Source organism: Sciurus vulgaris (assembly GCF_902686455.1).
Source record: "Sciurus vulgaris genome assembly, chromosome: 3".
In the NCBI taxonomy this organism is placed as follows: domain Eukaryota; kingdom Metazoa; phylum Chordata; class Mammalia; order Rodentia; family Sciuridae; genus Sciurus; species Sciurus vulgaris.
The window spans coordinates 11110549-11137947 of record NC_136463.1 but is presented as its reverse complement, the minus strand read 5'-3'; the positions used below and the strand labels follow the sequence as shown (position 1 = coordinate 11137947).

The following is a 27399-nucleotide window of genomic DNA, read 5'->3' as shown; positions in this document are numbered from 1 at the left end:
ATAGCAATCATTAAAGCTTCAAGAACTTTAGAAAATCTTCTCCATAGGAATAGCAATTATTAAAGCTTCAATATTCACTAGAAAAGTATTAATAATCTAGGATTTTAGGGGAAAAATTATGAGCTCTGAAACAACCAAGCCTGTATCTGAATACCACAAACATGGATAAAATGGAAAAGATCATTTAACTGCTCTTAGGTCTGATTTCCTCATCTGTAAGATGATGTTAGTGACACTCAGTGGTAAGTAAGATTGTATGTATATACACACATTGTGTGTATGTATCCACACATTGATTGAAGTATCTGGCACAGCAGGAGCCCCCCAAATGACAGTTCTTATTGTCACTCAATTTAATATTCAAGAGTTGAAACTGAGAATTCTCCCTATTTAGACCTTACTGAAATGAAATTTTCATTAACAATCTAAGAACATTTTTTTAATAAGAAATGTCTTCTTTGACCTTGCTCCTTTAATTAAGAATTTTCACAACCTCAAAACATTGAAGCAGTAATGAGCACCTGGGGATAAGAGAAAACCACTAAAACAGAAGTTGATTATTTCCAAAGGGGGATTTGGTAGATGCCAGGAAAGGCTCTGTGTTTAGTCCTACTGATGATGCGAGCAAACAGCAGCATCCCATCTCAACAGCAGAGCCAAATTTGGAATGATTCACATCCCTTAGTGTGAATCATGCATAAGATATTATAAATACTAAATCGACACATGATCACCTGGTTATTGATTTTCTGTGAAATGTACAAATGATCTTACCTTGTCTGATGGTTGATTTTCGTTCCATGTTCATGAAGACTTCATTCAGAGTTGACATGGAGATGTCATAACTCATCACACCCTGGCCAGAACACTTATCAATATCACTGAAAAGGTCTAAAGCAACAGAAAGAAAAATATACATACTTGAAAACAACATTAGTAACTAAACCTAGTAAATTAGCACTTATCTGAAATATACATAATATTGTTCACAAAATGTATGCCATTAGGTTATTGTAGTAAAAAAAAACCCAAAATTTCATTAAAATGCTGTCACTCTCTGAAATGACGATGTCAGACTTATTCTTCAAACTGCCTCATTCCAATCTTGAACTCAGAGCTTACAAATTTCTTGAAGAAGTCTTGGAAAAAATATGAGCAATCAGTAAGACCGTTATTTCTTCACCTCATGCTACAAATTCACATATACCTCCATCTGTATCCTGGGTCTTCCTTCTGTTTGGGTGGAAGACTTGCAGCTGCTATCAAAGGGTATCCCTGTTTCCACCTATGTCCCAAATCTCTTCCCTTCTCAGCATTTCAAGGACTTTCCGAAGTGATTTTTTCTCTCTCTCTCTTCCATCATCAACTTATTCTACATATTCTGGGTTATCCAAACAACCAAAAATAATATAGTGCCCATTAAATAAAGACAAACAATAGCAACAAAACACAATTGCTTCCTCTTATCTTTCTCCATGTGAATGCAAGCCTCCAAAGATTGTCTGCCTTTAATTTGTCACTTCTAGTTATACTTAACCCCCTCAAATCCAAATGCTATTTAGATCCTTCCACAGAAACCTATTCTTTTTTCAGATAACCAATAACTTTGCATCCTCAAACTCAGTGAATGAGTCTTTATTTTTCTTTTATTCTTTTAACTCATTCGGAACTCTCAATTTACATCCCTCCTGGCTTCTCAAACTCTGCTTTCTTCCAAAGTTTCAGACCTGTACCACCTTCTCTTTACATACACTCAAATCCAGTCCCTAATCCATTATATGCTGAAGACTCCCAAATTCAAGTCTCACTTTGTCTTTGATTTCTAATGTCCCTGATCCAACTATATATATGACCATCAGGAAGTCAAAAGGCATCTCCAGGTTACCCTTCCTAAAACAGAATATTGATTTTTCCTTCCCCATTTGATCAAACTGTTCCAATCATTACTTTTCAATAAATGCCACCATTTTTCACCCAGTGATCCAAGCCCAAAATCTAGACATACCTCTTGATTTTTCTCACCTTTCTGCACATTCCACATGTACTAGACACATCAGCCAGACTTGCCAGCTTTACCTCCAAATACATTTCAAAGTCACTCCCTTCCATCCATCTCTCCTAGCTGAGTCACCATCGTCTTTGAAATGGCCCTGCGGCTAGTTTCCCAGTGCCCACTCCTGTTTCTCTAGATCCAGAGATCTTCTTTATCCAGAAAGTGAAAATAAAAATCATATCACATCAATTCCCTGTTTAATGTCTTTCAGTGGTTTCTCAATGAATTTGGATTAAAAGTCAATGTCAACACTCAAGTCTCTCTGGCTCCTTGGAGATGGAAAGCCACTGTTCATCTAACCACACAACCTTATCCATCCAGTCTGCTCCCTCATCACTGCCTTCTAGTCCTACCCTTCCCTTTACTTGGAGAACCTCTGACCATTTCCTTCTTCTGTCTGTTCAGTGACCACTCTATATAAACACCAGTTTGATACCAGCCGTCACTCTAACTCATGTAGATTTATTATTTTGTCATACAACTATTATATTATTTATTTTCCCACTTTTGTCCGCCCAGTTGGATGTAAGCTCCAAGAGGGTAGGGACTCATTTTATTTGTTGCTATACTTCTAGTGCCTGAAGCAGTGCCTTTTATATAATGACTTTACTATTTATCTCTTTCCTGGGGATACTTGGATGAGAATGTGACCTTCTAGGAAAAGGCTCCCACATTCCACTTTCTGCATAGTAGGGTGATGGGCCAGCATCCTTAATAAAAGGAGCTAGATGGGTGAGGCTCTACCGAGCACTGTGATTTCCTATGGCCTACCAGTGGCCTTCAGGGGACCTGCAGGCACATATCCTATAATAGACAGGCATGGCATTAGACCAGCAGCAAGCTGGTGTCTGTATGAAGCGGTTGCTGTGTTCTGGGACATCAACAGCAGAAACTCCAGCTACGTGCCACATTTCAGTGGTGGTGCCAGCATCTGACTCCTCTTTCTCTGACCAAAAATGAAGGTGGGTCAGATGCACCTTATGGGGTTTTAGTACAAGAAAAGTACAACATAGTATAGAATACCATCCCCCATGCTACTTCAAGGTCAGAGAGAGCTACCATATTTGGTAGTGGGGCTAAAATCTAAATTCCTAAGTATTTGCCTAATGAACTAAATCACTGAAAAGAACTTATTTAAATTAGGCCTGTGGTTAAAACCTTCATAAACTAAATGTTTAAACCAAAAAGAAGATGTTTAAATCACAAGAAATTATAAAATATATTCCTTCATTTATAAGATGGAGAAAATTATATCACCCACCTCCAAGAATACTTGTGAGTATTAAATGAATTGATACATAAGAAACTTTTAGAGCAGTGCCCAACACGTAGTATGCACAGTAGGAAGTTAAGATTACTTGTCAATCAAAACCTAGGTTGCCATTTCTACCCAGCAGGTTGAGAACCCATGTTGAACATTTCCTTTTTTTTCCTCTTTGCTACTGGGGATTGAACCCAGGGGCACTCAACTACTGAGTCACTTCCCAGACTTTTAAATTTTATTTTGAGATAAGATCTCACTGAGTTTCCCTAGGCTTGCCTTGAACTAGCCACCTTTCTGCCTCGGACTCCCAAATCCCTGGGATTACAGGCATGTGCCACTATGTCTGGCTTGTTGAACACTTTTGTAAAATAAACAAGCTATGTTTTTTTTTTCCTTGCAAAATAAATACATGTTCAAATCATCTAAAAGAGCTTGTTTAAAATTAAAATATGAAAAGAAACCTGTAGCAGGGACCTTTATGGCTCACCCTCACCTATTCTGCACTCACCTAGACTCAGTGAATCAGCTTATTAAACACACTGACCTGAGTTTCTTTTTTTTTTTTTTTTCCTAGCCTTGAAACTATGCTAAGTTTATGTTCCAAGCAAGCCAGAAGAGTCAGACAGTTAATGTTCCTGGCTCTGACCCTTAACCAATGATGGACAGGGAGTAGTACCTAAGTACTCCAACTTCCTCACCTCTACAGTGACTCAACTCTGGGCCACATATTTAATCTCTTCTCCCCACACTGTGACATTGCACTTCAATTGCTACCACAGCCAAAGTGCTTGACACTGCCTAATTCCCTGGCTTTCTTCTCTTCCCTCTCTTATGTCTCTATTTTTTGCTGGTGCTTCCAGGGAAAGATTACAAAAAAATTCATTGAACTCAAATCTTCTTCTCAAATTCTACTTCCCAAATAATCTAACCTAAGACGAAATTCAAATCCATTAAATAATGAAAATTATTATATCAATGTGAACATTTGTTCCCAAAGTTCACCCCATTGTAATCATATTTACGTTACCTGGAAATTTACTTGTCCTTTCCAAAGGCAAAGTATACACAAGCTTTTCTTTGTTTTCTATTTTTAATTTAGCATCAGGGATATGATGATTAATGAAAGATGTTATTTGTTCTGGATCACATATTTCACTCTTATACAAACTAATATTCAAAAGAAAAGACAAATCATTAGTATTTTCTATACTGTTACCACAGAAGAGGTTTTGAAAAATTGAATATTTAGTCTCTGAGCACTATTTTACTTGGCTTTATGAAACAAAAAAAAAATGAGTAAATAATAATAATCCATCAGTTTGAAAAATCTCTATATAAAGGTGTATAAACTCAGAACAATTACAAACACACAAACACATAACTTATTGTAATTAAAACCATATACCAAGTATAAAAATGAACAGAGGGAGGTAAAAACATTAGACAGAAGGGACTCCTTAGGGAAAATTATTACACTTGAAAGTGTAACTGTCAGAAATTAGTGGTTCACAGAGAAACATGGCCCACATCCATGTTTTGGCCATAGGGTTTTTAGTTTGGGCTTTTAAAATTCTTTTAGCCCAGACATACAGTTTCTTGTTAGACACAGTTCTTACCACTCTCTAACACTAGATTTATTCCCTGTTGAAAATGGCTTCCCAAAAGATTTGCCATTTGCCTACGAAGGAATGAAAATATATTATAGGAATGTATGGATCAGCTGGGAAGAAGAGAGAGTGGGAAGAAGGCAGAGATTTAGGCTGCACAGAACAGCTACCCATGGTACATGAAGCACTCCTGATGAAAAAAGTCAGCCTTGGCTTATAAGGTTGAAATTGTGCCCAGAACTAATATTAGAAAACACACAAGGAGGCAGGAAAGTAGGCAAAACGTTTAGAACACACTTCAAACCACACAGCCTTAATGAAGCATGAGAGCAGTTCATTTTCATAACTTCCCTACTTTTTGATATACCAGTACTGAAAGCATACATATCCAGGTTTTTCCAAAGTCTTTACCTTAAGTGATATCCAAGACCCCATTTTCTCTTCAAAAAGACAGAAGATCCTGCACACTTCAATTCCCCATTGGACATGATCACTTTTCTATCTGAGTAGAAAATGCAAGCAAGAAAGGAGAGGAATCATTTCTCTCTAGAAAATATAGATGATAAATTAAAGCCCAGCATTCCAAAGGAGAAGTGTGGTATGGGACCCAAGGATATCCACTGAATGTTTTAAAACTGAAACACACATCTATTTCAGCACCCTCCAACATTTTCTGGCGGGGGTGGGGGGGGGGGATGCCACAAATTACATGGTGTATCCTTTACTCTGGATGCTAAAGGATAAGTAGCTATTTTTCAACCAAATATATATCAAAGAATATTTGGATGTTTGAATGAACTGATAGCTAATCTGAAAAAAATTTCTCAAATTTTCATTAGTGGTCACAGCCTAGCAGATGTACAACCAGTGAGGAACTACACAGTGGGACTAGATTTGTCATTCTCCATGCTGCTGTAGAAAGTGGGCACATGGCAGTAATGACAACAGGGCTTTTACCCTGAGAATAAACATTCCACTTAAATTTCCCCAATTTTTCATTGTGATACTGCAATAAAACCAACAATTACCAGCTAGAATATCAGCCTCATCCATGGACTGCGTACTGAAGAGGATCACACGATTTGCTCTACGTTCCTTCAGGAAAGTCCACACTCGATACCTTGAAAAGGGATCCAATCCAGCAGTCGGTTCATCTAAAAGCAGAACCTACACAGAACAAAGAGATACAAAACATCTCTCTATTCCACAGTAACTATTTTCACATGATAGCATGGAAAATAATAAAAATCAATAATTTGGTCAATCATTTGTCGCCAATGGATTTATTCATTATATTCAGCAGATTCTCTTTTGATACATTACAAGGAAAGCTCTACCACCTTCAGTGGCAAAAGCGCTTTGCTCTTTATGACTTTCTATCTGCTTTCTTCCCTGTGCATGATCTTACTTACTTGAGGATCTCCTAAAATGGCAATTCCAAAGGTCAGCATTCTTTTCTGTCCTTCACTTAAATGTATAGCAAGATTATCCTGAATATTTTGCATGTCCAATTCCAATAAAATCTGTTGTACCTATACAAGAAAATACATAAAACTTAAAATAAAAAATAATTCACACTACGAAATTTTAATTGCCCATCAAAGTAGTAGATATTTTTTATAGGACCTCTTTGCCTAAATTTTATGCACAATAGGACTGAGAAATCACTGATAAGAATTCTGTGATTATGATTTAACTTGGTCAATGATCAGTAGCTTAATTTATCTAAGCATGCCTGTATACCTCTTGATCTACTTCCTTCGGTCGAATCCCTTTTATCTTAGCAAACATGCTGAGGTTTTCCTTCACAGTGAGCAGGTCGATTTGAACATTATTTTGAGGACAAACACCAGTTATCTTTCTGATTTCCTCCAAGTCATGCATTTCAGAGGTATTTTTATTATAGATGGTAACCGATCCTAAGAACAGAAGTTAAAAATAATTTCATGTTGGCAAGATAATATATTTTATTAATTTTAGAAATCTTATTCAAGAAAATATTGTCATATATTCACAAACAGCTGAAATAATGACTTCATAACATTAATAATTACTAATCATTTGTAAGATAAATATATGCTTACAGCAGTGCATATTTCCCCTGAAATATCACATACTGAAATAGAGAAGATTTTCACAAAAATTGGGGAAATACAAAATATATTCAAAACAATACACTTTTGGGAAGCAACTTTTGTTTGTTTCAGTATTGGGTATTAAACCCAGGGTGTTCTACCACTAAGCTTCTTCCCTGACCCTTTTTATTTTTCATTTTGAGTCAGATGATCACTAAGTTTCTCAGGCTGGTCTGGAACTTGGGATCCTCTTGCTTCGACCTCCAGAGCTACTGGGATTACAGGCATGAGCCACCATGCCTAGCAGAGAAACAACTTTATATAAACATCATTTCTTTCAAGCTATCAGATTTAAAATTTGAAGTGAGAGAGTCAAACTTATGACTTTGTTCTCTTATCAAACATGCTGCTTTGAGAAACATCTTTGTGCTCACCTTCTGTTGGAACAGACAATCCATTAAGGATGTTTAGGAGTGAAGATTTGCCAGCTCCGCTGTGACCCAAAATTGCTGTGATCTGACCTTCATATATGTCAAATAGCAAGCCTGTTTTTGGCATAAGATATTAACATTATAAATAGGAGAGCATTAGACAGGGTGAATCCTAAACATAGAACAAGACAATCAAATTTAATGGTATGTTTCTCAAACATTCTAATACCTTTTCCTACTTGTCAAAATCTTACACTGGAGAATTATAATAATTTAAATAATATGTTACTGATACAATGCCAACAGTGAAATACACATCATGATTAAGACAATTCTATTGGTACAGGATACTAATGATCAGGACAGTAGTGGCCAATGGAAAGGAAGTCTGAAATGAATATTAACAATAACCATAAAGATTAATAAACTCATCTTTTAAATTCATCAGAAAGTTGAATTATTTAATAAACAACTTTGAAACACTACACAAGTACATGAACGAATTTTATGCATGCTGTTCTTAAATGGAAAGTACACAGTGTTTTCAAGAGTAAGCAGAAAATGGCATTGGCTCTCCTGAAACTGACCCACAGCACTGCAAAAATAAAACGCAATCCTCAGTTTCCTCATCTGCAAAGTAAGGGAAACATACACATGATTTTCTAAAGTTAAATTCCCGGTACATTCTGAGTCCTCAATGACCCTTAGGAGTTTACTGCTATCCTTACTGTGGTTCTTGTTATTATTAATTATGTATGATTTGCGAGAGTATAAATTCCTACAATAGTCAAGGGAAGTGATTTAAAATCTCAATCAAGAATCTTGAAAATAATGGTTTCTTTGAAGCATTCTGTCTCTAGAAACTTATCTTCAGGTTATAAAGACCTTTATAAAGACTGAACAAAGATAGTCATACCAGTGTTTTTATAAGAGTGAAAACTGAATTTTACACAGTGGTGTGTTGATAAGTTCATCATGGTATCCATACCACAGAATGTTATTTAGCCACTGAAAAACAGGCTGTAGATAAGGGAACGCAGAGTGTATTCCCAAATGTGCTCCAGAATTGCCACAGGGACTCCTGCATGCCGAGAAGAAAACTGAGAGAATGCACCTCACTTACTCCCAGAAGAGAAACTCCACCTGGCTCCCGTTTGTACGTGTATTTTGATGTACTGATCTCCAATTGTTTTTAATTTGTTAAGGTACTGCTAAACGTGGAAGAAATCCTTAAAGAAGTGGAAGACGTTTAAAAATAAAAGGAAGTGATGGTTATTTCATGAGTTCAAGTGTTTTATAATCTGTTCTGGAAATTTAAGTTATACATATAAATGACTCCAATATGCTGTTAGCCAAAATTAACAGATTTAAATGGTATTTGATGAGGAAAGCCTAGAGGGCCTAGAGCGAAGAATAAACTTGCTCACAAAATACATTGACTTCTCAAAGTAAAGAACTAATCTCAAAGGAATAAATCAGATCGGGTTATAGGACATTGCATTTGTTAGAAAAGAAGCACAAAGTAAACACAATGGGCAGACAGTCCTCAGCCTTATAGGGGGCTCATTGCTCTTCTCTATCTTTAAAGGCTTTCATCTTTTGTAAATATCATTTCTATTTTTCCTAAGGATCATTTTTAATAAAAGAAAGTTGTCCTCTACGAAAACTACCTGCTAAATTTAATACTTACACATACTATTTTTTTTTTTAGAATATAGAGTATCAAAATATATTTGTTCAAAGTTATAAACTATGTTTGTTCCAGGATATTGACTTACAAATTTAATTCACTATCAATGGTTTTACCCATCTTATTTTAGTTAACTACTGCACCAGTGCATATAAACTCTGTAAATTCCCTGACTAGATAAAAATTTTTATCAGATTTTAAGTCTGATCAAATCTAAAATATTTTCTACAACATAGTAATCTAAAAAACAAAGCAAAATGACATTTTTCATTTTATATTCCATTTTTGTTAGTTAAGAGATCCATGAAATATGTAGAATTTTACAGCACAATTTTAATCATGATTAATGTCCTAATGGTAGAGTTGAATTGGATTGTTTGTACTTTTTTCTTTTCTCATATCTTTTTTTGTTTATATTTTTAATTCTTATACTCTGAATTTTACCCATTTCTTCTAATAACAATGAAAAAATGAAATGTTTTTCTTTACCTTTCAAAGCTTCCACTTTTCCAGACTTCGATTTATATTCTTTTCTAACATTTCTGATTCTGAAACAGCAAAAGGGATGCTTACTTAGCCAAGACAGAGGTAAAAGTAGCACAGATCACGAATAAGCCTGCTGCGGAAACAGATGCCATTGGCCACTTACGTGAAATAAAAGATGGTACTGCCAGGCTATTCAGAAAGACGGGAACTCTCAATGAACTATTTCCCCTGACACAGAAAATAAAAGAATCTTTCTAGAAATTCAAAATTAAACTATTAATAATTGTTTAGAAAGTAGAAAACTCTATAATCATTCTCACTTTCTCCCTCTGATTTCACCCATCGCCTCCCATCCCTTCCAGATCTTGTTCAGCAGTCAGAGCCTCTGTCATTTACACCCTCTCGAGTGTTCTAAACCCACCTTTTGACCCAGTTATCCCACTCCTCGGTTTATATCCAAAGGACTTAAAATTAGCATGCTACAGTAACGCAGCCACATCAATGTTCACAGCAGCTCAATTCACAATAGCTAGATTGTAGAACCAACCTAGATGCTCTTCAACAGATGAATGAATAAAGAAACTGTGGCACATACACAATAGAATATTATTGAGCCATAAAGAAGAATAATATAATGGTATTTGCAGATAAATGGATGGAATTTCATACTAAGTGAAATAAGCCAATCCCAAAAAACCAAAGTCAGAATGTTTCCTCTGATAAGCAGATGATGATACATAAAGGGAGGGGCAGGGTGAGAGAAGAATAGAGGAACTTTGGATTACACAGAGGAAAATGAGAGAGGGGAGGGGGCGGGGGTATGAAATATGGTGGAATGAGACAGACATCATTACCCTATGGACATGTATGATTACACAAATGGTATGAATACACATCGTGCACAACCACAGAAATGAAAAGTTGTACCCCATTTGTGTACGATGAATCAAAATGCAGTCTGTAAAAAATAAAAAAATAAATAAATAGCTTGCCTTTGAACTCTAACTCTGATTTAGATATGATCCAGTTTCTCTCCTCCCCTCTTTTTACATTATTCTCAAAATAAAAATGTAAACTTGCCATCTCTGCTTCCTCTCCTTTCCTTTCCTCCTCGCTTTCACTCAGACCTCAACCGCCCACTCCAGGGATCACTTTTTAATGAAATCATTAGTGGTAACCTAATTACCAAATCCAAGAACCATTTTCCCATCCTGGTTCACTAGATGATGAGTCCCTATCAGTGACTTCTCTTTGTTCAGTGTCTACATTCCAACATCATCCTGTGCTCCTCAGGGTCCTCTGTGTACACTGCTATCTCAATCATTCTTATGCTTCCAACACTAACCTAATCTTGATTCTATCCTCTCCCTCCCTTCCTCCCTCCTTCTCTGTATGATTCTGTCTGCATCTCTCTCTCTCTCTCTCTCTCTCTCTCTCTCTCTCTCTCTCTCTCTCTCTCTCTCTCTCTCTCTCACATACACACACATACAAACCAACTAAATCAGTGATTATTCAACTTGAATGTACATTGCAAAATGAAGACAACCAATGCCTGTGAACCAGCTCAGAGATTCACATTAGATTCATATTAATTGATTTGGGGTGAAGGCTGAAGACTGGGATACTATGAAAGTCTCCCAAGTGATTTTAACGTGAAGCTAGGTTCGAGAAAAAACTGCTCTACACTTGCAGATCCAGAACAGACCTCATTTCCTTTGCCTCCTAAACCCATCCCTCCACCATTCGGATCTTACTTAGCAGCATGGACGTGCAGTTATTTTCTTCGTAATTCTTACTCAGACTCATCTGTCACCCATATAACCAATTGCTATTTCTTGTAAAATTTAACTTGAAAATAGCTGTAGTGTTGGGTCTCTCTTCTCCTTACTAATTATAATCATTCTCATTTAGTCCTTTATCAGTTCTCCTACTGTATACTGCTTCTAATTTTTTTCCTATTCTCAGTTATTCCCCTTAGAATTTTTGCTCTAAACAGAAAACAGGATGATTTTTTTAAAAACATCATCTTCATTATTCCTCAACATTCCTCAGGATTTCCTCATGAGCCTCAGAGGGAATGTCAAGACTCTTACATATGACATGAACTGCCTCTTGAGGTCTCTCCAGTGACATCTCTTAGCATTTCTTGCCTCACGTTTTATGCGTCAGAATCAGTATACGGCGTGTTACATGCAGCATGAGGCTTACAGCTCTGTTTCTTTTTTCTGCTAGATGTGTAGATGTATAACCCCCATAGGCATGTGCATACACACACCTTCACATACACAAAAATACCTTTGAACAAAATCATCATTTTATCTTGCTTATTCTTAAAAGGTTGTTCATTGTGGTATTGCTTATAAAAGCAAAAAGTCAGAAATAAAGTATCCTTGTAAAATGAGAGCTGAGAGACTCAGGTCTAAAATAGTATATAAAAGTTAAAATCAGTTCATTAACCATAGTTATCACTATGGATAGATTAAAATGCATAATGTTGAGTGTAAAAGCAGCATGCAGGAAATAAGTGCAAAATGATACCATTTATAGACTATTTTTAAAACACAGAGAATTACACCATGTATCATGTAGGGATATCGGTGTACACTAAGCATGAAAATACGGACCGGATTGACAATACCAAATCCATCATCATTGCCACGTGTAAAGAGGGAAGAAGAGAATGTTACAGTGAGATCAAAGGAAACTTCAAATGAACATAATATATACAATAAAAAAAAAGTATTCAGCAAGGAACTTAACTTTTCAATAGTTCACTTTTCTCATTTGTAAAATGGAGAAAATAAAAGTACCTGCCTTACAAGTTTAATTCTTAATAAGAATTAAGTACATGTCTGGTAGATAATAAGTGCTATATGAAGATCTGCTAAGTAAAGCTCCAATTCTTTGACTTTGCAACTTTGTAGAAAAAAAAATCTATAGGGTTTTAAAAAATCCATGGATACTTGGGTTCAGTGATTCTAATTCAAGTAATCCTAATTCAAGAGGGAAGGTCCAAGAACATAGATATTTTAAGTCCTCCTCATATGATCCAGGTACCTAGCAAACCTCTTAACGATCTAGCGAAGTGGATCGCTCTTGTTTTACAGCAGACACTGAGACTCTGAGAAACTTATTTTCACAGCAAATGAGAAACAATTGTGATGTTAGGATCTAAGAATTTCTGATTCCAAATTTCTTACTTCTTCCATCATATCATATAAGCCAGACAACACTATAGAAAGAGGGGTTCAGAGGATGAAAATAGCAATTAGGAAGAGGGGTAGGTCACAAGAGACAGAAGCAGGAGAGCTGGCAGGCAGAGCATGACTAAGTAACATTACATGGGGATGGTCGGAGGAAATCTTCTTTTCAGGTAGCAGTTAGGAGAAACTGGTGGTGATGGCTGGCCGTGGAACAGTGCCAGGTGATGTTGACCAGTTCCTTCCCCTTCCATATTTGGCCTCAGGTTCACCTCATTGCTATTAGTTAACTATCCCTGAGCCCTGCACACACGCATTTGGGTAAGTATGGTTACCTGATGGCTTCTTTTCCTTGGAATTCAGAAGCTATGGGTTCAAAATAACCATCAGAGGGATGCTTGGGATCTATGTCTTTCTCAATGACCTTATTATCAGTCCTTCGGTGTCGGAAACAAGATGATGAACTCAAGAAAAACAATGGAGAATAACGGCGCTCATTCCCATCTAATTAATCAAGAGGCAACATGATATCAGATCAGCAATATTAATATAAGGTTTCCTCAGAATAATCTAGACTACCATGAACTTTTAAATATCCTAGAAAAATTATTTTTTTTCTAACTTGCTATTATTCAGAAGAAAACTTGATAATCAACAATTAAGATTCAAAAGAAATAACATTGCAAAAATTAACCATATAACAGAACTTTTAACAAAATATAAATTAAAGACTTGAGTAAAATGTGATCCTAAAGATATTTAGAAGAATGAATGAAATGGAATATTGGGAAAATGTGAAATCTCAATATAAACATCTTTATGAACTTAAACAACTTGACCACAGCAATACAATTGAACAAAATACTGAAATCCATGTATTCACATGTAGATACACAAATGAACCACACATGGGGGAATTATATTTGTTCAGGATAAATATGGTCATGTTTTCAATTTTTTTCCAGATTAAAAAAATGAAGTAGTATTTGTTATTAAGGGTCTTCAGATATAAAACAGAAGTAACAGAAATACAGGGATACATATAAGTAAAAACATGGAAATATGCAAGATAATCTTAACTGTAGTCAAAATGGAAGGAATATACAAGAATAAGAAGATCATGCATGAGAAAGCATTGAGTCTAATGAGTGTTCAGGTATTCTTGGGCTTATTGAAATTTTGGTTGTTTGTAAGATAAAGACAATTATTAATATACTTCTGTAAATATAAATAATATATGAAAATGTTGAAAATAATGCTAAACAAATATTTACTAAGTACTTCCACAGTATAATGGGTTTGTACTAGTCAAACCACCTTAAGAAATTTGTTTGTTCTGACACAAATCCTAAGTATCACTCTTTGGAAACACTTTTCAAGGATACATGAAAAATTAACATTATTTTATTATTACATATTCATAATGTTTTATAATTGGCATTATTGTGCTATTATAGTATCATATTGAAGTCAGAAAAATAATTGTTTTTATGTAAAAATTCTTTTGGGCCATTAAAACTATGAAGTAAAAATAAAGAGTACATTTGCTCTGAGATGAGAAATATTTTATTTTCACTTCTAAAAATAGATTTAAGAAAAACTATTTGATGCAATCATTAACTGTAAATGTCGGAGGAAGAAACCACCATTACTTACAGGGTAAGATTTTGTCAAAGTATAGTGCCAGCGTCAAGTAGATAAGACCATCAAGAGCCAACACAGAAAATGTTGCTAGCATTGTATATGATTCTCCTGAAGAATCAGGGAAAACTACTCCATTCAAGTTATAATCCAGGTGGAGAATCTAAGATTCAACCAAAAGTCATAATATATCTTTAAATTCATAAATACATAAGTTGTATCAAAAATTATTAGAATAATCACTTTCAGAATTATCAGTATTACTATTATCATTATTATTAGAACTACAATTATTATTACTAACTACTTTTTTTCAATAACCTACTAGTCAAATGTGTAAATAAGCAATAAAACAATTAGTAAAAACATATTCATTTTAAAGTGACCAAAAGAATATTAGAAGGAAACACTGGTTTAAAAAAATACAATGTTTTAAGTATAGAAATTTTAATTAGGACTCGTGCTTGTTTTTATAAAGTCACTTCAGTACCACAAACTGTCTTCAATGTGAGAAATGAATCAGATCTTAGAAAGAATGTGAGAAACTTCTGAAGCATCTAATTAGGACAGTAATAGGAGAACATTTTCCAAGTTTGTTTTAAAGTAGAAAAAATGCTTACAGGCTCCTGGCTGAAGACAGTGTTGATTATAATCGATCATGAAACATTAAGTTCTTTTCAAAGTTCAATAATTAATTAGCAATGCTTTTACCTGAGCCATTCCAGTTCTAAAGGCAAAAGGGCTACAAATACTCAAAATCCATTCCACAGATGAAGGAAGTTGTTTAAAGAAGTCAGTGAATCCCACAGACCCCCAAAAGAGGGTGAGGACAAACAACCAAATTTGTGAGGGCCGCTTTCTGTAACAGCACGCTCATCAGGAATGAGAAAGCTAGCTGAAAGAGAGAAGACACTTAGCTCTGGCAGACATTTAGTTCACTGAGAATCACTGGTATAAAATAAGGGTCTCTATAACATGACAAATACTTATCAGTGAGAATGATAAATACTAAGGCATAATGATTCTGTTCTGCTCACGATTCTTTTTTTCTTTTTCTTTTCTTTTTTTAAAGAGGATCTGTATTGGCCTTACTCAGATCCTGGCCTTACTCAGAGGAAAGGGTGGGGGAAGCTGGAAGACCTGAGGATATGGTACAAAGGCAGACTTAGAAAAATTAAAATAAATTAAGATGCTAAGTAAGGGTATCTATCTACACAACTTCTGCAGGAAACATCCTGGCAGATAGAAGAAATTAGAGGCTCTTATCAGAGAAGAAAGAGGGAACAAAATAGAATATTAGAAAGAGAAGAGATAACTAGGAATGGCCACCATCGCACACACACTGGACTGAAGGAAGGGACTACACTAACCTACAGGACACTAATATTCACTACTTATAGCTAAGAAGTAAAGGGGAGACAGTGTAGACAAACATATGAACTTACCAAAGACAAGCCATACAAGAATAAGAGTGTAAATATGACCATAAAGCCGGTCATGAGTATAACTTGGGCAGATGTTATGATAATTGCAATGAATATGGAAATTATGAAGATGAAGGCAGTATAGATTAAACCCCAGGACAACCTAAGCAAAGACAAAAAAGTTATTTAAATTATTTTCATTTCATTAAGAAATATTTTGAACATTCGAAAGCATCTAAAGAATAACGATGATTCCCTTTATACCTGCCACCTGGGTTAATAGCTATACTATCACGACAGAAGCTCACTGTGCACCCATTTCCTGATCATGATTCTCCCATGAAGGTAATCAGTTCTCTAAATGTGCTCTTCATAATTCCCACGCATTCTGATTGCCTTTATCACAGAGAGATGATAGATACTGAACATCAGTACAGGCTCCAGCCAATGGGAAAGGATGCCCCAACCAATTAAGTGACAGCATGGCCTTGCTGATGCCTACAGGTTAGGTATTAGATCTATACGCATGCACGGTATAAATAATAAGAATATGTACTTGTCTAAGCAGTACCATATTCTCCTGTAACTTATCAATTGACGTTGGCAATATTTTATGCTACTATATAATAGTTCATTGTTTGAATATATCTTAGTGTTCTCCGGCCCATGGACATTTAGATTTCTTCCATTTGTTTTCCATTACAACTTTGCTCAGAACATTCTTATATTTATCTTTTCTGGGAAAATGTATAAGAACATCTCTAAGATGAAGTTGTTGAATTTAAAAAGATAAATATTTGGCATCTTCAGCTTTATTAGATATTATCAAGTTGTCCTAAGTATAGAATCGGAAGGAAATTTAACAGTTGCTGGTCAAATAACCCTACTAACATCAGGGATATATGATAATTCTTGAGGATCTCCATAGGCAGCACCTCCACGCTCCTTAAGAGTAGAAAAATGAAATTCCATAACTTCACTAAGCCCATCTATTCATACTCAATGATTTATTTACTGAAACTGGTATGAATTATGGTACATCTTTATATTTTCATGATGCTTTGCTTCAGATGTGCCAGTGTTCCCATTTTTTATGAAGTACATATTCAGAAATAGTATCAGATCTTAGCTCTAACAAGACTACAGTGTGCCTTGTCCCTAATGCTTCATTTTACAAATAAGAAAGCTGCAATCCTTTTATTGGTTAATGGCCTTACTCAGGGTCACAAAGTAAACCAGAAACAAGGCACCTATGTAGCTCTTCCAGGGTTCTTTCCTCTACTTAAAACTGCTTAATTAAGAATATAATAACTGAAGAATATAACAAAAATATTAAAACCAGGACCTAGATTCAATATGTCCCAGTAGAACATGTATATGCTAGATTTACTGCTTGTTTGACTTATTTTTAAATTTCAGGTCATTACAATGATTCAGCTTGTACTAGAAGTATCAGCATTTTTGAAAAACATAACACATTCTGCAGAATCCACTTCCTGAGTACAGAAGGGAACTACTTTGAGTAGGAACCGAAAAACCACGATGTAGGAGAATCACAAGGGAAAGAAATTATAACATTACCTAAAAAAAGAACTAGTTACAGGAGAGAAAGAAGGAATTCAGGAGAGATGTTAAACCTACTAAAGACCTCTTGCTGAAAATAAAGCAATTTAAGCAACGTACTTAAAGAATAAATAGTGATTACTTATTGCATTTATGACATTAGTAAAAAAGTGTCATACAATTTGTTTCCAATAGACACATCTGGAACTTAGCAGAAACATTTCAGAATCTTTTTCTGTCTTTGTTTTAAGAATGTATAAATACATACATGTGTGTATATATATATATATATATAATATACATGTGTGTTATATACATATATGTGTGTTTGTGTATAAATATGTACATACACACATATATATAGAGAGAATCATTTTGCTAAGTTTTAGGTTTGATGCATACCAAGGAGCATCCTGAGAATGAATCCACATCCACATGTATAATACTTTTCTAACTTTATTATGGGATTGACTGGTACCTCCCTGATCTCAGGTGACTGCTGTTATTCTGTTCCATAGGACATGCCCGGGACTTAAAGGAGGCCCCTTTTACAGGGTTTCCCTCTCTCTTCCTTCCTAACAGATTTGTGATTGGCTATTTGTATTTCCCACTGCAAAAGAAATTATTCTCTCTCTCTTAAGACATGGCTCCCTCTTTTCTATTTCACAATTATATATTATATTAGAATTAAAAATCACTGTGTGAGGCACTGGTTCGATTCTCGGCACCACATGTAAATAATTAAAGCTTCAACAACACCTAATAAAAATTTTTTTTAAAAATTCTCTTTTCTAAGGATAGAATAATCAAAAATATTTAAAAAGTCACTGTTAGTAAATATATTTTATAGAAAAGAAAAATTTTCTAGACCATAATTTAATTTCAGGGAACACATAAAAGAATTGTTCAAGTAAAGAATTATTCATCCATTCTGAGTAGTTCCATATGCATAGAGAATATTTTCTTGTTATGAAGACTATATAGAGGTTCAGAATTTAAAATGTCATATTTCTTTTGGGGTAAAGACATTATTTTTCCTTTTCTCCTTCTATGCAGTATGACTTTTGCCACTGACAGTCTTACAAAACTCTGACTTCTTGGGAGTTTAGGGCTTGTATGATTTTCATTTCCATCTACTCATCTCTATTAATGCTTTGGCTGTTTTTGTTTCTATGCAATTATTTGTTTCACTATGATAAAAATACATAAATATATACATCCACATATGTGTGTGCATATATGTGTTTATATTCATACATATATATCTCAAAGTACTTTATATTACGTGTGGAATGGGGCAAGATGTAAATACTACTACATGAAGAAAATGCTCTTATTAAGCCTTCCAACCTGCCAGACTAGATGTTGTATTTCCTGGACACATTCCATATGCTACTTCATTTAACACTAATATATGTTATTTCCTTGCTTCAAAAAATATATGCTTGGGCCCAGCCCCTGAACACAACTTAGCCTTCATAGGATTGTACTTTCTTCAACATGAGGAAGCTTGGAGAAATCAGCTGATAGCTGTGGGTAGATCCATCAGGAAAGGTGTCATCTCTGGCACTCTTTATCTACCTGAAGCTGGGCAATGCTCTTTCATTTTAACTTTCTTTGTTTACAAATTGAAAGAGAGTTCCTTTATCACAGAGTTAGCTTAAGACATTCATGGCACAGAAAAAAATGCTCAGCAAATTGTAATCATTATTTTTCCATGGCAAAATTTAACAAAGACTAAATCAAGAAATTAGAGCAAATGCCATAATTTTATTCTTCTTTTTGGCTGAATAATATTCCATTGTGTAGATATACCACAGTTTCTTTATCCATTATCTATTGAAGGGCATCTAGGTTGGTTCCATAATCTAGCTATTATGAATTGACCTGCTATAAACATTGATATGACTACATTACTGGGCCAAAAGTTAGGTTCATTCCAAGTTTTCTGAGGGATAGAATTGGAGAATATCATGCTAAGTGAAGTAAGCCAATCCCCAAAAACCAAAGGCCAAATGTTTTCTCTGATAAGCAGATGATGATACATAATGGGGGTGGGGGAGTGGGAGATAAGAATGGAGGAACTTTGGATTACATAGAGGGAAATGAGAGGGGACGAGGGTGGGGGTATGAAAGATGGTGGAATGAGACAGATATCATTACCCTGTGTACATGTATGATTACACAAATGTGTGAATCTACATCTTGCACAACCATATAAAGAAAAAGTTGCACCCCATTTGTGTACAGAGAATCAAAATATAGCCAGTAAAAATTTTAAAAAAATAAGTTAGAGCAAAAGAAAATGTAGTTACTGTATCAAGTTTAAACCATGGTATTCTGAAATAATAACATTTTTTTCTGTTTCATGGTTTCCATTTATTAATTAGCACTACTTGAATTAATCACTCACCAGAAAGCTGAATCTTGTAGACCCATCATTTTCATCAAATCCTTACACTTTTTCCTCTCTTTTGTAACACTGAGTGATAGAAAATATATAAATGGGGAAAAATAAAGCAAGCAGTATAAAATAAACATCTCACTTTGAAGAATGTCTTTAGAAATAAAGGGTAATGTCTTCATAGTTATAGCAGTGACTGACATCAACTCATCCATCACCGAGTGATTTGTTGTGATCTAAAGAAGGATTTAAAAAATATGAATCATTATTTGAGGAACAGAAATTAGTGAATTTAGAATCAGTGTTGCAGTTTGTACTTATATCAGTTTCCTGGCTTTAACAGTGTACTATTGCTCTCCAAGATTTTACATTAGGTGAAATTGAGTGAATGGTAAAATGGACCTCCCTGTAAATTCTCCTTGCAACTTCCTGTGACTCTAGAACTACTTCAAAACTAAAAGTTTGAAAATACTCCAGAGGCTCGGGCAGGAGGATCATGAGTTTAAAACCAGGCTCTGCAACTTCGTGAGACCCTGTCTCAAAAAAAAAAAAAAAAACAACAACAACAACAAAAAACCCAAATAGAACAGTCTGGGGATGTGGCTCAGTGGTAAAGCACCCTTGGATTCAGTCTCTTGTACCAAAAAATGTGTTTGAAAATAGGCAGTGTTCTCTTGTCTAAACATCTGCTTTATTATATAAACACATGAAAACCTGAGTATTTATCATTGCTTTGGTTTGAATGTGACCCTTCTAAAATTCACATTGCAACTCCATCACTGTGGTGATATAAGAGGTAGACCTTTTTGGGAAGTGATTCACTATCCTCATGAGTGTGATACTGTCCTCATGAATGAATTAGTGCCTTATCAAGGGTTGTGGAGAACCAGCTAAGGTCCTTTTTGTCTTTCTGGTCTTTCACCACATGAGGACATTTAGATGGTGATATCTGTGAGGAACATAGACTAGCAGCTTTCTAGCAGCCTTCTTACAGACTACAGAACTGTAAGAAACAAATTTATGTTCTTTGTAAGTTACCCAGCCCCAGATAGTTTGTTATCATAGCATAAATTGATTAAGAGCATCAACTTCCATAACAATCGTGAAACCCCTGGGATTAGTTTACATTGAACATGAAAACTTCTCAATTGAGTACTTACTTCTATAATAGCAGCATTAATGACAGTCTGCAAAGTCACAAAGCCTCTGTTCCAGTATTTGGACAATATACATGAATATCCATCATACTTTCTCCCACAATGCCCTGTAAGCACAAAGAATAACCTCCAGTGTGGGACAAGGACAGTTGGTCATTAAGAAACCATAATCTAAGAGAAAACAACCAGTCAGAATATTTAACTACATAGAAGAAAGAAGCACATGAAAGTTTAATAAGGTAATTTTATTCATGAAGACCACAGAATGCACAGAAATTCTTATAAAATAAAAAATAAATAAAAGCAAACACTGTGCTCCCTGCTATTTCTCAAAGTGTCAAAAACATCCCAGCCCTACAACTTTCTTTGCACTCAAATGTTCTCCCTCTAGGTGGATGTATGGCTCACTCCTTCCTTTCATCTTGATCTCCTCTCTAAAGGAACTTCATCATACAGGTCTTTCCTGATCACTATTAATATCTAAAATATCTCTTGCATTCTTTGTCTTATAACCTTGCTTTCTTTTACTTTGCGGTGGGTATGATTTTTCTCTCGTCCTGTGTCTGATTAGCATGCTCATCATGTGTCTGATGAGCATGGTTCCACTAGTCCCACTGGTTCCGCTTCCTAAAGGGTCTTTTAATTCTTTGGCCTCTCTTCCTTTCAGCTGCCTCCAGTGTCAGCTCGGCCACCTGTCAACCCACTGGCAGGGTTCATTACCTTCTCCCTGAGTCCTTTACAGTCTGCTCCCTGGCCGCATTGGAAATGCTCTCTTGGTCTTGGAAACCTAGTCACAGCCTTGCCTTGACTGAAGTACTTCAAGGGCTACCCAGTGCGTGAGGTCTACAGGATGCCGCGGGATCCAGCTTGAGCCACTAAAGCTGCCTCCGCCCATCATATCCCTCTTCACATTCTTTGAGATCTAGTAAGAGGTCCCCTCTCTCCCCCCAGGCCCTTCCCATTTGCCTTTCCTCTTCCGCCATCTGAAAAGCAATGCTTTCTGGTCTTGGTTTAAACATCATTTTCCCTAATCCCACAGTTCATAAGAAATACCAGTCTAAGTCCCCACAAGAACCTTTCCTTGCACCTGTCCTTAATTCTTCCACATCTGTCTCTCCTGCTAACCTGGAATCTCACCTAACATTGGACCCATCAGCAGACCTGTCAGTCTTGATCACACATGCATCCTTCAAATCAGATACCTGCATGCTCAATAGATACAGGCTGAATTATTCTACAGTTTTTTTTTTTTTTTTTTTTGAGAATCAGACTCTAGTGGGAGGCTAGTTTATTGAGTTTATCTCAGAATAAGTTCAACAATAAAATGTCACTATTTTTTCATGTGCCATGGAAAAAATCTCCATTGCCCATCTCCACCTGTTCCTAAGTTGAAAACATGAAGACAGACATAATTAAATTTTATATGAAAAGTCACCTGATAAATCTTCTCTCAAAAATGGAACAGTATATCCTTGAAAAAATTTTAACTTGTAAGAGAAAGTATCACTAAAGATGATTCCCACCACATCTGGCAAATTTTGTAAAAGTATTTCATCCATGTCTTTTCTATCTGGTACCCCAATGATTTCTGTTCCTGTGAATTACAAAGTAAAAATAGACATAGAAAATTGTAACTGGGTTTCCCCAAAACAAAATGTGATATTCAACTGTCATCACATATTTTTATTAGACTTAGCACTTTCCACTTAAATCAAATGAACTAAAAGTTAAGGCAGAAGTTTTTATTTTAGATTCCAGAGTCAGGAGACATGCATGATAATTAAGTGTTTTCTTTTTAACATGACAGGCATCAGAGCAGGTTTTAGGTATAGCAAAAATATTATGCTGGGATTAGTCAGCATAAGAGAATGAAGATATAAAAAATCAGAGATAATTGTAGTGACTGTACTACTGGGTATTCCAGATTTCAGATTCACTGAAGAAAAAAAAAATACATGACCTTTGCCCTATGCAGAAACCAAAATAACAAGCAACTCTATTTATAACAACCAGAAATTTCACTTGCTAGAAATTAAATATTAAAGGGTAAATAGACTACACCCAGCTTACTCATGAATAAAATACAGTTTATTCATCTTGGTTACATAATGATATGATTTAGAATGAATACCTCTAAAGATGTTTATGAATTATACTATATTCAGAAAAGAACAACCTTCAGATTATACTGATTATACTATGTGCAAAAAAGAACAACTTCAGATTATCTATCTTTTCATAGTTATGAAATTACTGTCCTATAACCAAGACCTAATCTTTTACTCAGTTGTTTGTTTGTGAGCTACTTATCCACCAATGGTTATGCTTATCCTATTCACTACTCTGCAAATCTGAAATTATAAATCTGTTGTTTCATTACATTCCAATTGGAATGCAGGCCTCTCTAAATCAAACCCCCATTTAGACTAACCATATAACACACACACACACAAATACCTAATGAAATTGTATGCTATCTTGATGCTTAATTTGCTGGCAGAATGTATCACCGTAACTTCAAATTAACACATACATCTTATCAAAAACTATATACTGATATCGGTAATGCTTTCTTGCCATGAGTACACCTACCTTTCATTAAGAGAGCAAATGATGTTGTATTCATTATCTGCTGGGTTATATTAGAGATTGGTGTATACACAATCTTTATAGAAGAGATATTAAATTTGTCTACCCTTCCCAGATCTTGAGGAGGCATTTCAGGAATCTGAATATTTTCTCTGAATTCTGAAAGCAGAGCCACATACAATCCTAGCAGTATTGGGAGGCCCCATTCCTATAAAATATTAAAAAGAAGAAGGAGCAAGGGGAGGAGGAGGAGGAGAAGGAGGGAGAAGAGAAGGAGGGGGAGGAGGAAGTGGAGGAGGAAGGGGAGGAAGAAACACATTAACTTAGATAATTTCCCCTTAAAGTCAGTCAACATCAAAGAACCATTGAAGACAAATTTCAGTTTTGCCATGTAGTTGACCTCTCTCCATTCTCCACTCTTCCATGGAGATGAACTGTGGAGAACCCAGTAAAAGATAAATACTAAGTTAATAGCCACATATATCCTTCTCAGATGCTAGAACTAAACTTTTGCAGTAATTCATGAACTACTTCAGAAGCCACTAGAAACTAACAAGACACCTCTATATACCTAGGCAGTCAATTCAAGACTTCATAAGGTATTCTAGATAGGATTCAGGGGGCAAATAGCAATGTTTTTGTCAGTTGTCATATCCTTGTATCAAAAACTAAAAAAAAAAAAAAAAAAAAAAAAAAAAAAAACAATAAGAAGGAACTGGGTGGTGAAGACTCTCTAGGGGATCAACAACATCAATAACCTCTTCCTCCTTTACATCATGTTAGACTACATTCCCCACCTCCCAAAATTAAATGGGACCAAATGGGTGAGTTATGGGCCAATGGGATGTGGACAGAAGTGGTAACATGCTACTTCCGGACCTGGCTCGGGACCCTCACGCAACCATCCATACTGTCTCAATTCTTCCTTTTCCTGATCTTCTGACTGCATGCAGAGGACCCAGTGTAGGTCTGTAAACCCAGAAAGATGACAGGTCTCTAGTTGAAGAAGTCTGGGTCTCTGAATGACTGGGTGGAGACAATTCTATCTCCTACCCAACCCAGCTCTCTACTACAACTTTCAGATTGCAGCAAGAGTGAAACATTAAACCTTCACCGTGCTAACCCACTGAGATCTGGGCTAGCCACCTGCAGTTAGCCCACTGCCTGATGCAAACCCACAGTGGTGTGACTTGATCATAATTCTCAGAACTAATCTGTAGGTAGACAATTAACTGTCTTCAATATGAGACCATGAATTAATATTTCTCAATTTATGCTAACTCAATTTTTAAAAATTTCTTGGCTGTGGTAGCTATCTGTGGTAGCTTTAACGTTCCTACAATTTACCACTTAATTAAATGTGTACTTAATTTCTTTTTAAAAATATGAGTAATATTTTAGTCTTTACAATTCTAGGTTATTGTTCGAGGACTATTATGAGTTTCTCAATTAAGCAAATACAACTAGAGACAACCTCAAAATCAATATATCTGGTCTGCTAATTAAAGCACAACATTTTAAATCATTAGGCAGCAGAATAAAACTGGGGGAAAAAAAACTGTCAGACATACCAAAGCACTCTCTCTTTTCATCCTCCATTTCTTAAGAAAATTTTTACACAGAAGAGCTTGAGTTTGCTGATAGACGCTTATCTGTTTTATCCTCATTTTGCCTGTTCATCAAATGAACAAAGAGAAATAAATCAGAAAAAATAAGCATAATAATAAAATATTAAAATATTTAATATTATTAATTTATTAAATTTATTTATTAATTATTAATTTATTAAAATAATAAATATTTTATTCAAAAATAGTGAATATTTTTGAATAAAATATTTATTATTTTATAAATAAATATTTTTGAATAAAATATTTAAAATATTTAAAATATTTTTGAATAAAATATTTATTATTTCTAAAAACTGTAAAAAAGGAATTTAAAATTATATTACAATAATTCATGAGTAAAGTTTCACCTCACTTTTTACCTGGGGGAGTGGGAGATGGTAGAAAGGTGGCATGGTTATTTTCACATTTTTCAGTAACAGAATACTACAATGGAAAAACTATCATGAGAGATCAAAACTTATAATTTCACTTTTTTGACCTTTTATAGCAGAATTCAATAATGTGAATAACTAAATTATATCTCCTCCTACTAATAGTCATTTCTTACTCCTTGCACTTTGATGAAAATCTCAAAGCTAATCAAATTAATGTCAATATTCAGATTACTTAAGTTCATGTGAATGGTAAGTAACGTTCATTCATTATGACCCCAATGAAATATTTTCTTGTAGTTTTTACCTTCACAATGCAGTGAACAATTTTTAACAAAAGAATTAGGCTGTGAGATCACTATCCAGACTCAAAGTGCATGAAATTGGATTCTGAGACACAGGAAGAACAAAGTAATTTTTCCTAATTTTCTGAATTTAGCCCCTGAATAACTCAGGAAACAAACTATGAAATAAGTTTTAAAAAGAAGAAGAACAAATTAAATGGAAAAGTAATTTTACCCAAATGTTCTCAAACAAACAGAAGTCTTGTTTTTCAGTTTTTATAATCTCCAAATTTAATTATTCTTTCAAATTTGCATATCAAAATATTTATGCAGTCCTCTGTTGGTGAGAACAGAAGTAAATTTTACTATTTTCCTATATTTTACTGTTATATTTTCAGGATAAAAGTTGGTTAAGAAAAAAGTAGAAAAATTTAGTCATTAAATCTTCAACATGAAAACATATAAGCATTTGAAAACATCTGAAAATTAGATTTTAGCACTGTCTACCCACATATTTGGCATACTACAGGAAGAAAAAAAAAAGCTTTACTTACTGTCAGGAAAACTAGAAAATGTGCCCTGGAAACAGCAAAGCACAGTTCTCCTTGTACCTAGTGTAACAATTAAAAATTGTAAATGTATTGCTGCTTCTTCATTTATTCCTTAAGTAGGCAGCTACTCCCAGCAGTTCTTACTCAGACTGGCTTCTGCAAAGGGGTGTAGGCAAGCCAAGCGGCACATGATGAACTTGTTTTGTTCTCTGTCCTTTTTACCCCTAAACCAATTATTCTGCAGGGAAATGACTGTTCTGTGATTGGCTGAGAATAAAACAGACCCTATGTTTGTTCATCTAGTCTTTCAACTCCAGAGATAGGAGAGAAATAGTAAATAAGGAAAATGGTACTAGTTCATCATCAGACATCATGAGACCAAGATGAAGGAAAGAGTAAGAAAAGAGTAAAAATAAATAAATAAATAAATAAATAAATAAATAAATAAATAAAAAATACTAACCAAGCAAAGTTAAATTTGAGAAGTCTTTATCTTTTTTTTTCCTCCATTACTGATGGTTAAACATAACTCTCAATTATAAACTTGACCAATTCAGACTAAGTGTACAAAACATAATGAATCTGAAATTTTTTTGATTGTTTTCTTTCCTTTGTTTTTCTAGTAAAGCTGTACAAGAAATGACTATTCCGCCTGGAAGAACTCTTAAGATGGATAAATGAAGAATTAGGAACACATTTCTTTCTTCCATTCTGTTTATAATAGATGAAGGAATGGTAAGACCTGTGAACAAACTAACAGTAAATGCATTGCCAAGGACTCAAAATCTTATAAGATGATTCAGGAGAATTTCTGAGCAAGAATACTAGAAAAAACAGGAACATAGTCAATTCTCATTTCAAAGTCTATCTCTCTGACAAGAATTGCAAACTTTTCTTGACCTGCCACAGTAAATGCAAAACAGGAAACCAAAGTCCATGAATTGGGAAATCTCAAATATTTGACATGGCTCCCAATCC

General features: G+C 35.0%; 1 protein-coding gene across 1 annotated transcript in view; it reads right to left on the bottom strand.

Annotated features, from left to right (window-relative positions):
- Positions 1-26626, bottom strand: part of ABCA6 (ATP binding cassette subfamily A member 6) — a 57233-nt gene extending 30607 nt beyond the window's left edge. The window contains 19 exon segments of the mRNA XM_079130243.1: positions 775-891; positions 4345-4484; positions 5336-5426; positions 5953-6091; positions 6337-6456; positions 6668-6843; positions 7434-7544; positions 9610-9668; positions 13142-13310; positions 14463-14610; positions 15159-15282; positions 15284-15342; positions 15893-16034; positions 19848-20074; positions 20999-21102; positions 22431-22589; positions 23588-23792; positions 25156-25256; positions 26425-26626. Coding sequence (XP_078986369.1) covers positions 775-891; positions 4345-4484; positions 5336-5426; positions 5953-6091; positions 6337-6456; positions 6668-6843; positions 7434-7544; positions 9610-9668; positions 13142-13310; positions 14463-14610; positions 15159-15282; positions 15284-15342; positions 15893-16034; positions 19848-20074; positions 20999-21102; positions 22431-22589; positions 23588-23792; positions 25156-25251 — 2386 coding nt within the window. The 5' untranslated portion in view covers positions 25252-25256; positions 26425-26626.
- Between the last annotated feature and the right edge of the window lie 773 nt (positions 26627-27399).